General features: G+C 36.1%; 1 protein-coding gene across 1 annotated transcript in view; it reads right to left on the bottom strand.

Annotated features, from left to right (window-relative positions):
- Positions 1 to 12,723, bottom strand: part of BABAM2 (BRISC and BRCA1 A complex member 2) — a 408,503-nt gene that overhangs the window by 353,928 nt on the left and 41,852 nt on the right. Inside the window, exon 3 of the mRNA XM_081484262.1 lies at positions 11,959 to 12,035. Within this exon, the coding sequence (XP_081340388.1) occupies positions 11,959 to 12,035 (77 nt within the window). The remainder of the gene's footprint in view (positions 1 to 11,958; positions 12,036 to 12,723) is intronic.

Below are 12,723 nucleotides of genomic sequence, written 5' to 3'. Positions count from 1 at the left end.
GTCGGTGATGCCATTCAACCATCTCATCCTCTGTTGCCCCTTTCTCCTTCTGCCTTCAATCATTCCCAGCATCAGGGTCTTTTCGAATAAGCTGGCTCTTCACATCAGGTGGCCAAAGTACTGGAGCTTCAGTTTCAGCATCAGTCCTTCCAATGAATAGTCAGGGTTGATTTCCTTTAGGATTGACTGGTTTGACCTCTGTCCCTCTGGACAGTCCCCTCTGTCCAGGGGACTCTCAAGAGTCTTCTGCAGCACCACAATTCGAAAGCACTAATTCTTCAGCACTCAGTCTTCTTTTATGGTCCAACTCTCACATCCATACATGACTACTGGAAAAACCATAGCTTTGACTATATGGACGTTTGTCAGCAAAGTGATGCCTCTGTTTTTTTAATATACTGTCTAGATTTGTCATAGCTTTTCTTTCAAGGAGCAAGCGTATTTTAATTTCATGGTTGCAGTCAATGTCCACAGTGATTTTGGAGCCCAAGAAAATAAAATCTGTCACTGTTGTTCCACATAAGGTTCTAACTGGCTTCCATTAAGTCTTAGGTCAGACCAGAATTTTAAAGTCTCTGCTTTACCTACTCTGAAAAACTTCAAGTCCCTCTTTTCTGATATGAAGACACTATTGCCAGTGCCATAATCTTGCCAAAAAGGGGAGTGGGGGGAAATTCCCCAAAGATAATTAAGGCAAGCATGTATTGAATTGACACCAACTTTGTACCCTCACAAGACACTACACATTTACTTAGACAGTCCAAATCAAGTCACAACAATTTCAAAAGGATGTAAATCATACAAAATATGTTCTCTGACCATAGTGGAACTAAATTCAAAATCACTAAAAGAAAGATATCTGAAAAATCGAGAAAATTCTGGAAACTAAATGATATGTTTCTAAATAACCCATGGGTCAAAAAAGAAATCAAAAAGGAAATAAGAAAATATGATGAACTAAAATGAAAATATAACATATCCAGATTTCTGAGACAAGGCTAAAGCAGTACTTAGGTACTAATTTATGGCATTAAATATTGACAGCAGAAAAGAGAGATCTCAAATCAGTAACCTCAGCTTCTACTTAATAAACTAAAAAAAGAAGAGCAAGAAAACTCAAAGAGAAGAAAGAAATATTAAAGATCAGAATGGAAATCAATAAAACAGAAAACAGAAATACAACAGAGAAGATGAATGAAGTCAAAAGCTGTTTCTTTGAAAAGAGAAAATTAAAAAGTCAGCCAGACTGGTAAAAAAAAGGGAGAGAGAGAAGAAACAAGTCACCAACATCAGGATAAACAGATATGACATCACTGCAGACTTTACATATTTAAAAAAGAAGAATATTATTTTAAAAATTATGTTAATAAATTCATCAACTTGTTTGAAACAGACAAATTTCTTTAAAGATACAAACTACTGACACTCGAGAAGTAGTAGATGACCTAAGCCTATATCTATCAAGGAAATTTAATCTGTACTTGAAAGTAGTTTCATTGGAGAATCCCATCAAACATTTAAGGAAGAAACAATATGAATTCTTCAGAAACTATTCCCAAATACTGAGGAAAATGGTTCACAATTTTCCTTCACGATTCTTTCACAATTCATCCTATTCTGAAATCAGTTTTGCTATGATGCTAAAACCAGTAAAAAGCATAAAAGAAACTACAAACCAGTATCATCCATGAACATAAATGCAAGATTCTAAACAGTTTTATCAAGTTGAATCAACAACATATTAAAAGGCTAATACATCATGACCAATTGGAGTTTATATCAGAGATGCAAGATAAGCTGAATATTCAAAAGTTAATCACCATATTAGTAAAATTTTTTAAAATTACACGATCATCTCAATAGAAGAAAGTATTTGCCAAAATACAACATCCATTTTTTATTTTAAAACAAAACACAAACCTCTCAATTAATTAGGAATAGAAAGGAACTTCTCAAAGTGATAAAGGGTATCTGTGAAAAATATATAGCCAACATTATGCTTAAGGGTGAAAGACTACACTTTCCCCTAAAATCTGGACATGGCAAGAATATATGCTCTCATCACTTGAATCCAACAACACGTACAAGATTCTAGTCAAGGCACTAAAGTAAGAAAAAGAAACATGGGGGGATTGTATTTTCAATAGATGAGCAATAAAGGGAAAAAGTAAGTTAAATATGTGTACTGCTAATTAACATCAAAATATAAAATATTCAGAGATTTATTTAACAAAATTTTTATAAGACCTGTTCACTAAAAACTATGAAATACTTAAAGAAATTAAAGAAGACCTAAATAAATGAAGAGGTTATCATTTTCATCCATTGGAAGACTTGATGTTATTAAGGTCCACAAATCGACCTCCAGATTCAACGCAGTTTCAGCAGAATTTCTGTAGACACCTGAAAACTGATTCTAAAATTTCATGGAAACAGAAATAGTAGAAGTAGTAGGACTTACTGTATCTGATTTAAAGATTTACTACAAGGCTGTTACAATCAAGGCAGTGTTATATTCACATAAGAACAGACATAATAAGTGGGATACAACGTAAACTCCAAAAATGGGCCCACACTTGGTTAACACAGATATGGTCAAAGTTAACCCAAAATGGATTAAAATGTTAAAGATAAAAGTATAAAACTTCTAGGAGAAAATCTTTAAGACGCTCAGGTAGACAAAGACTGCTTAAACAAGAAGTCAAAAGCATAAACAATAAAAGAAAAAAACTGTTCAATTGACTTCATCAAAGTTAAAAACTTTTGCTCTTGAAAAGATACCATTAAAAAAAATGAAGAGAAGCCACATTCTATTAGAAAATATTGACAAGCTGACAAACAACTTCTTTCCAGACTATATAAAGAACATATAACTCAACAAAAAGACCAACAATCAATTAAAACACTGAGCAAAAGATTTGAATAGTTAAGAAAAGATATATGAATAGCCAATATGCACATGAGAATGCAAATCAAAACCACAATGAGACACTGCTACACATCCACTAGAATGGATATGATTTAAAAGGCCAACAATACCAAATGTTGGTATGACTAGGAAATATTCTTGCAAATTGCTCGTAACTAGAATGCAAAATAGTATAAGCACTTTAGAAAACAGTTTAACCATTAACAGAGTTTACAATACAGTAATACCACTCCTAGATATTTACCCAAAAAATGAAAAAACATATCTCCTCAAAAAGATGTGAACAAAAATTTAATAGCACCTTTATGAATACTAGCCAAAAACTAGAAATAACTCAAATAACCTTCAACTGATGAATGATTTAAAAAAAAAACAAACTGTGGTATATCCATACAATGTTCTACCATTCGGCAATAAAAGGAACAAAGTACTGATATAAGGAATAATATGGATGAATCTCAAAAACATTAGGCTGAATAAAAGAAGCCATACACCAAAAATTACATAGTATACGATTCCATTTATATGAAATTATAAATTAGGAAGAAATGTTTTACAATTTCAGAGAGAAGATAAAGATCATGGGTTGGGGGATGATGGTGGAAGGGACTGACTTAGGGAGGAAAGAAAATGTTCTATTATCTTTGGAGGATGAAAATGTTCTACACTTTGTAGTGTAGTTAAATAGCTATTTATAACTGCCAAAATGTATGGAATTGTACATTAAAATGGGTATTTTGTTTTATATAAATTATACCTCTATAAAGTTAATACAAAAATGTGGGATATAAATTTCTATCCCAAAGTTACTGTGTGATTAAATGAGAACATGTATAAAAATAAGTCTAATACTCTATAAAATATATGCTCAATAATTTACTTTCAACAGTTGTATCATTTTTAATAAATAATTATCAGCATCAAAACCAGATTTAAACATATACATATGAGCTTATAACTAAGCTCACTTTATAAAATTTTAACAATGTTAGTTGCTATTCTTAAAAATTCTTCTAACATTCCATGAATTCCAAGAAAAAAACATTCTGAAACACCAAGACAAAGGAATCCTCAAAGTTTAAGGGAGAGTTAATGTCTAATCCACAAAATTAGCACTTTTTACTTGCCTTTCAATGAGCATTTTTTAGAACAGTCACTAAATCAAAGGTGACCTGCCTCCCTAATTAGCCTCTAAAAATACCTTGAATGCTAGATAATAATAATCCTTAAGTAAATGAATCTTTTAAAAAGATGAAAATAAAGTAAAATGAACTACGCTACCAAGGAAAATTATAATGCTTCTCAGCATGATGCCAAACTAAATCCCTGGACTGCACATCCAACTTTTTTACTAAGCGCAACTGTTACAAGTCCTAGTAAAAGTGGTTCACGCCTCCTCTCCTTGCAGGTGATCCTGAAGACAAGAAGAGTGCTGGCCAAGGAGCCCCGTAGAGAATGCAGCCACTGGAAAGGCAGGATGGTGAGCGCGAGTGAAGAACCAAATATGTCACAGAATTGTAAGACCATGTTACTGTTTCTTTGGTCCATCCTGAAAGTGAAAGTGAAAGTTGCCCAGTCATGTCCCACTCTTTGGGACCCCATGGACTATACAGTTCATGAAATTCTCCAGCCCAGAATACTGGAGTGGGTAGCCTTTCCCTTCTCCAGGGGATCTTCCCAACCCAGGGATCGAACCCAGACCTCCCACATTACAGGCGGATTCTTTACCAGCTGAGCCACAAGGGAAGCCTATCTGGAGTGGGTAGCCTATCCCTTCTCCAGGGGATCTTCCCTACCCAGGAATCAAACCAGGGTCTCCTGCATTGCAGGCAGATTCTTTACCAACTGAGCTATCAGGGAAGTCCTACTGAAGACTAAAGGGCTTCCCTGTTGGCTCGGACGGTAAAGAATCCACCTGCAATGCGGGAGACCTGGGTTCGAACCGTGAGTTGGAAAGATCCCCTAGAGAAGGGCATGGCAACCCACTTCAGTATTCTTGCCTGGAGAATCCCATGGACAGAGGAGCTTGGCAGGCTACAGTCCATGGGGTCGCAGAGTCGGACACAACTAAGCAACTAAGCACAAGCACTGAAGACTAAACAGTGTGAACAAAAGCAGAAAGAGGACAGGCAGGATATCTGAGAAGGACAACAAGCAAATCATTTGTACAGGCTTTTGACTTGGACTGTCATCAGCTGAGGTCCACCAAGGGGGCCCATGGAGGGGCTGGAAGGGCAGATTGTGGCAGCCTTGAATGCTAGGCTGTGGGATTTGGCTACTAAAATATTGAAGGGAAGAGAGGAAACGTTACGTGGTTAACATTTCCCAAACAGATTATTTATTGTAAACAATACAAGAAATTTTTCATAAAATAACACTGTCATCCCAACAAAACTGCCAACAGCTGTAGTCACAGCAGCCAATCTTTGGATGTACCAAAGTTCAAAATACAAGGTATGAGAACAAACCTAAGGAAAGTGCAAGATTCGTTTAGATATATCAACAGAACCTTAGTATCTCCTTCAGCTGATGCAACAAACTTCTCCTCAATACCACTGGGACCTTTTGGTACTATCAGTTTGGGGTTTAGTTTCTGTTTGACAGTCATCAGTATGAAGACCTTGAGTGTCTCTACACAGTACTACATAAGTGAAGTCTTCTTAGAGGACAAAGAGGAGGAAAAAAGAGTATTCTGAGTTTACTATGCTGATTGGCTAAGACAAAGTAATATATAGTAGACCTGAGATGAAAGAAACACATACACACACACATAAGGCAGCCAAACTACTTGAGACAGAATCAAAAAATGAAGCTGAATTTCAAGACTCAGTAAAGCAGAAACTCTGGAACACTATTTGCAGTTTGCCTATAAAAATTTTTGTATGTGTCTGACCAATGTTCAATTAAATGGTGCATTCTACTGAAATAGGAGCTCTGAGATTGATTTCTTTTTGTTGTAATAACTCTCAAAAAAAATTTAAATTTAGTGACGTAGTATCAAAGCTTTGGAAATGAACAGTAATTTTATACTGTTCCTCTGAAGACATGGAAGAGATAACATATTATTCAAATCATTATCTCTTTTTTTCCCACTTTTTCCTGTAGGAAAAAGCTTTTCCTCTGGGGAAGTCTTTCAACTTCAAAACCTTTGGAGATAATTTTTTTGGCATGACTTCTTGACTCTGTCACAAATGGCTTTGAAATATTCATCATTCCTCTCAGATGATAAACAATGGCATTGCTTCTGTTGCTAAAGACAAAGGGAAATGTCTCTAGTTTCACTTCGAAGCTCTTCAGAAAGAACTCTTGAAACAGTGTGATAGATAGGTTCCTGGGTACCTGCCCAGCCCATGCTCACTTTGTGTTAAACTGGCCTCTAGTACCCAAGCCAAGACATTAACCAGAACTCTTGACCATTGACTGGATCACAAGTGAACATCCAGCCCAAGATGCCAATCAGACCCTCTCTCCCAGGAATTTAGACCATAGGCTGTCTCTGCTGGCCATGAGCTTAGTCACCATGTCCTAGCGGGGCTCAGGAAGTCATTTCTACTCTCTGTGAGAAGAAACAGAAATTCGGTGGAAAAAGAGTAAAGTGGGGACATATGTATACCTATGGATGATTCATGTTGATGTATGGCAGAAACCAACACATTATAAAGCAATTATCCTCCAATTAAAAATAAATAAATTTTTTAAAAAAGAATAAAGTGAATATGATGACAAGAAAATATGTTACAGGATAAAGACACTCAAAAACACAGATACTGCCTGGTTACTGTTGTGTCCACCATCCTTTCAGTCCCTACGAGGCCTGGTTATACTTCCTGCCCTTGGGCACCATGGAATTCACTTAATTCCTTATAAAGACAAACGAACAAACTCCTCAGTTTATCTTTGTTCCAATGGATTTCTTATAACCAAACAGTCCTTGATTAAAACAAATTGTCAGTATGAAAAAATAGCAATTTTAAACAAAAGATAATTTCATATTTGAAACCAATGTTAGGAAATCTTTTGATTTACTAGCCACAGATTTTGCTTTATGAAACTTAAAATATTTTCATTATCTCTCTTTGTAGCTATGAAACAGTGCTGTTCAAAAAACCTGTAAAATTGAGAATATTTCAGGATTCTGCCACTTCATCAAACCTCATCAGTGTTATATCCAAAGAATGAGCATGGTTCATTCATTTCACAAACATGTATTTAGCCCCTCTAAATGCCAGGTTCAGTTCAGTTCAGTTCAGTCGCTCAGTCGTATCTGACTCTTTGTGACTCCATGAACCACAGCACACCAGGCCTCCCTGTCCATCACCAACTCCTGGAGTCCACCCAAGCCCACATCCATCGAGTTGGTGATGCCATCTAACCATCTCATCCTCTGTCGTCCCCTTCTCCTCCTGCCCTCAATGTTTCCCAGCATCAAGGTCTTTTCCAATGAGTCAGCTCTTTGCATCAGGTGGCCAAAGTATTGGAGTTTTAGCTTCAACATCAGTCCTTCCAATGAACACCCAGGACTGATCTCCTTTAGGATGGACTGGTTGGATCTCCTTGCAGTCCAAGGGACTCTCAATTCCAGACTGGGAATAAAATGATCAAAACAGCCTCACTACGGCCCTATTTAAACAGGATACACAAAAGCACAAACACAATAATTTCTTCAAGATTTAGAGCATGACAGTTATTACAAATAAGCATATACATGACTCGCATCTTCCTTTGTGAATTTTGCTGTAACTTGCATATTTTGAGTCATTTCAATGGCACTATCCTAGACCTTAATATTTGTTTTATTTAAATCAATTTGATCACTGAAGAGTCACTTTTCCAATCCTCTTTAAGTAAGTACTAGTCATTTCTTCTATGATCATGCAATACAAGGACTTCTCTTTAATTCAGATATCCTTTGATATTTTCTATGAGAATCTTACACAAATTAGCACCTCTTTCAATGCCCAACAGTTTTCTCTTCACATTAAAAATAGCTGAGGAAACATCATTCCTAATTCATGATAATCTTATTTTTTTTTAATGTCTGTTATTTCATTATACATGTGGGTAATTCTTAGGAATCGATTCATAAATTTACAGGTAGAAATATGCCCTCTCCTTTGTCTTTCATTTTCACTATTATTAACTGCAAAGCTTCCTTTATTCAACTTCCTTTATTCCAGATGAAACATTTATAGAAGAACTATTTCCTAGTACATAAAACATTCCAAAATATAAAATTTAGTCACACATTATTTTCATTAATCTGCTTTGAGAAGGCACAGTAAAATATATAAAGAAAATGGAAACAGACTCCAAATCTGCAAAATACTGTATGTCCTTCCTGTTTTCTGAATTGTTAAGAGCAATGTTCCAATTACAAATTCCTTGTGTAATAAATAACTTCTAAAGACTGAATTTCTGTTGGCAAAAGGCTGATACAAGTAACAGAATGTCACATTCTTTACAACACTATACTTCAACCCACAAAAATCTGAACACTAAGATTCAAAAATTCATGCATGCATTCATCACATTCCTTCAATAAATATCTAACTGAATATCTTTACAGTGCTAGGGACTGAAGATACAATTTAATAAACAAAATAAACAAAAAGGTCTCCATCTCTAACTTTGCTGAGTTTAAAGTTATGTAATAAGTAAACTCCAAATACTTTGATTCAGCCTTGATTAAAATTATAGTTTAAATCACATACCACAAGTTTTCAATGAGAACCTTAGATAAAGAAGTTGTTTACATTACTACTACCATTGATGCATCATGATTCAACAAACTCAGCTTAGAAAAGTTTACTGTCAGCCCTCCATATTCATGGATGCAAAACCCATGAGTATGGAGGACCGAATGTACTGTCATTTTATCTAAGGGACTTGAGTATCCGTGGATTTTGGTATCTGCAGGGGCTTCTGGAACAAATCCCATTGATACCAAGGGATAAACTGTATAAAATACTGTAAAGAGATTTAATTTTGAAATAATTTAAATAAGTACAGTTTCAAAGAGAGAAACTTTAATTGCCATGGCCTAAAAGTTACACAAATTAAGGAAAGCAAAATAATCTTGCTATATAATCACTGACATTAGGTGGGCAGATTCACAAAACACCAGTCCAATAAGTTCAATGGATCTTCATTCACTTGAATTTTAACTAGGTGTTTGAAGGGTTTGTACATCTGTTTTGATTTTATTTATATAAATTTTTCTAGTTTATACTATCAGAGGGCAGTAACTTGTTTCAAAATTTATGTAGTTGGTTTCATTTATTTTGATGATTCTAACATATTTTAATATCAACAGATATTAAAAAACAATTTCCATCTGGAAATCTAAAGAGGTTTTAGTTTGGCCTCCATATTGAAGCACTGAGGCACCCCAAAGGGTATCGATTTGAGAGTTTTTCAGATAATTTTTTAAAGCAAGGTCAAACTCAAGAGAATAAAGGTGAATCCTACAGTGATAACTGCAGGAGCAGGCCTGCAAGGTAATCAGTCAAGCAATTTATAGACAAAGCACAGACGGCAATTACAGATTTAGAACAGACAATAAGTTATCAACTTTGACAACAAAGTGGGGAGCCAAAAGACGCCATCTATGGCTAATGGGAAACTAAACAAAAGCACACTAAGTGAGCATCATTATTGCACAGAGATTTTGCTTAAGAAACAACAGTGGTAACTGGGTGCCAGGCACTTACTAAGAATTTTTAGGAGCTATTCATTTAACTATACAATACAACGCTTTAAATGAGTCTTTAAAAAAAAGAAGGAACTTCCCTGGCAGTCCAATGGTTAGGACTTTGCCTTCCAATGCAGGGGGTGGGGGTTCCATCCATGGTCGGGGAACTAAGATCCGACATGCCTTGGGACCAAAAAACCAAAACAAAAAAAGAGAAGCAAAACTGTAACAAAATCAATAAAGACTTTAAAAGTGGTTCATATCAAATAACCTTTAAAAAAAAAAAACTGAAACTACAGGGTAACCAATCAGTTCAATTCAGTCACTCAGTCATGTCTGACTCTTTGAGACCCCATGGACTGCAGCACACCAGGCTTCCCTATCCATCACCAACTCCCAGAGTTTGCTCAAACTCAAGTCCATTGAGTCAGTGATGCCATCCAACCATCTCATCCTCTGTCACCCCCTTCTCCTCCTCCTTTCAATCTTTCCCAGCATCAGGGTCATTTCCAATAAGTCAGTTCTTCGCATCAGGTGGCCAAAGTATTGGAGTTTCAGCTTCAGTATCACTCCTTCCAATGAATATTCAGGACTGATTTCCTTTAGGATGGACTGGCTGGATCTTCTTGCAGTCCAAGGGACTCGCAAGAGTCTTCTCCAACATCACACTTCAAAAGCATCAATTCTTCAGTGAAAGCTTTCTTTATAGTCCAACTCTCACATCCATACATGACTACTGGAAAAACCATAGCCTTGACCAGACAGACCTTTGTCGGCAAAGTAATGTCTCTGCTTTTTAATATGCTGTCTAGGTTGGTCATAGCTTTTCTTCCAAGGAGTAAGCGTCTTTTAATTTAATGGCTGCAGTCACCATCTGCAGTGATTTTGGAGCCCAAGAAAATAAAGTCTCTCACTTTTCCACTGTTTCCCAATACAGGAACCAATAGTGGTTATATAATTACAACAATGTAACTTTATAAGATGAAGATGATGAGAGAGATAAACGGTACAATGAAAACAGGCCATACCTCATGCATCAGTGCAGGAAATCAAAAGATAGTAACATCTAAACCTGATAAGCCAAGAAACAGAGGCATAAGCATATTACTTAGCTATACGGAGATCATCCCCAGGATAACTAGATGCTGAAACAATTTTTTTTAAGGTTTTAAGTGGTTCCGTTGAGACATAGGTCTAGGATTGGAGAGAAATGGGACAGAGGACCACTGCTTTCATATATTAAAAAATGTCTGAACTTCGCACATTTTTCACCCTGTGAATGATTTACTTTGATAATTTCTTTCAAATTTAGTTAATAATATTTTTCCCCCCAAAAGTAGCAATCCAATCTGTCCTACTATCTCAGTCAGGTGAAATTCTTTTCTATTTTAATGGTTTCCAGAGAATGACCTAACAATAAAAGGTTAACACGTCAGCATGTCACACATTTTTCAGTTCATGTTACAATTGGTAAATTAATATAGAGTGATTCTACAAATATTAAGATGTGGCCTTTCCTGGCCTAAAATGGCAAAACACACAATCCATGGTCTGAAAGGTACTGCTTGCCCATCTGTCCCACCTTCAATATCTTTGTTCTTTATTCCTCTTTGTAAGAAAAGTCAGACTTTCATACCCTGTTCAGTAGAATGGCTTCAAGGGAAAATTCCTGATGAGAGTACTGATACTAACCAACCAAAGCGATCATCATTTCCATCATCACAGGCTACAGCTTTAGTCCTGGTGATTACGGCAAAGAAGTGCTGACGCAACCTAGGCAAGTGCTGCAGATGGTGGACTAAATCCAACAGGAGGTCTTGCATATTATTCATCGAGGTCACAAACCAGAGTTTCAAGAACTCAAGGCAGCCCACACACACATTTCATTTGGCCTACATAATGCTGGCCCACACTGTAATTTTGAAGAAGTGGCCAAGGTCTAAAACTGAGAGAATGCAAATAAAAATGCAGATTTCCACCTTTTCTCAATAAATCAGTAAGGGTAACCCCTCAAAACTGGGTTGAGTGCTCCAATTTGCCACCCCTAGCCTACTTCCCTCATTCATGTTACCAGTCTGGCCTTATAGTCATTTATATTTCTGATCTTTGCTATAAAAGATAAAACACGTGCATGCCCACTTGACCACAACTTACTGCCTGCCAACTTACTTTGACTAGAACCAGGACTGAAAGACAAATTTTCAAAAAGTGGTAAATCCTTCTGATTGATATCCTAGGAGATAACACTTAAAAGCCAGAAATAAAAACACTAAAACACAAAGTCCAATAGCTAGCACTGTCATCTACATTTTCAGTAAAATAGTCATCATTTACTTACATTTTAATGTCTCTCCAGCATATGGTATATGCAACTTAAATCGGTCACAGTTGGGTCCAGGAGTCAATGACGTGCAGCTTTTTAAAAAAGAAAGAAAAGAAAAGCATTTCTCAAAATCTCACATATTTATAATATTTAATAAAGTTAATTAAAAGTAATCCTTACAGACCAATGATTAAAACACTGACTTACAGACCAAAATAAAAGCCCTTAATGGTCATGGAGGCTAAGACAAAATAAGACCTGTGCTCAAAGAAATAACTAATTTATCTCACAATAAAACCTATATGCCTTCTAACATTAAATACCAACACTGCTTCAGCTACTTCTCTCAAAGAAGTATATCTCAACTTTGAAAACAGGTACATGATCCAAAACAGGTCTGTAGTCTTTGATGCCAAGAATTGTAAACGAAGCGTAGTTTTATGGTCATAGTTTATATATAGACTCTTAGTTTTCACTCAGTTAGTACTAAAAAGAGCCCACTTTTGGCCTTTTTCTGGTACCAGATGGTTTTCTCTCTTTTCCTGAAAACACAGCGCTTCCTCTAGATTTGGCACCCCATAACTTACATCTGTAGCAGAGCACAATGCTCTGCACTCAGTTTCAGATAAAATGCAAATTTAAAAGTGGGGGGGGGTGAGTTAGCCACCCAGGTCTCAAGAGCTTGTTGGGTTTTTTTTAATCTATTACTTCGCGAAGTTATACAATGTTCTTTGTTCTTTGTTCTTTACACAGATTTACTTTGTAAGATATCTCTATACA

This window comes from Giraffa tippelskirchi, chromosome 4 (assembly GCF_054371585.1).
Source record: "Giraffa tippelskirchi isolate mGirTip1 chromosome 4, T2T-mGirTip1v1.2.pri, whole genome shotgun sequence".
Classification (NCBI taxonomy): domain Eukaryota; kingdom Metazoa; phylum Chordata; class Mammalia; order Artiodactyla; family Giraffidae; genus Giraffa; species Giraffa tippelskirchi.
This window is presented reverse-complemented; position numbering and strand designations above follow the sequence as displayed.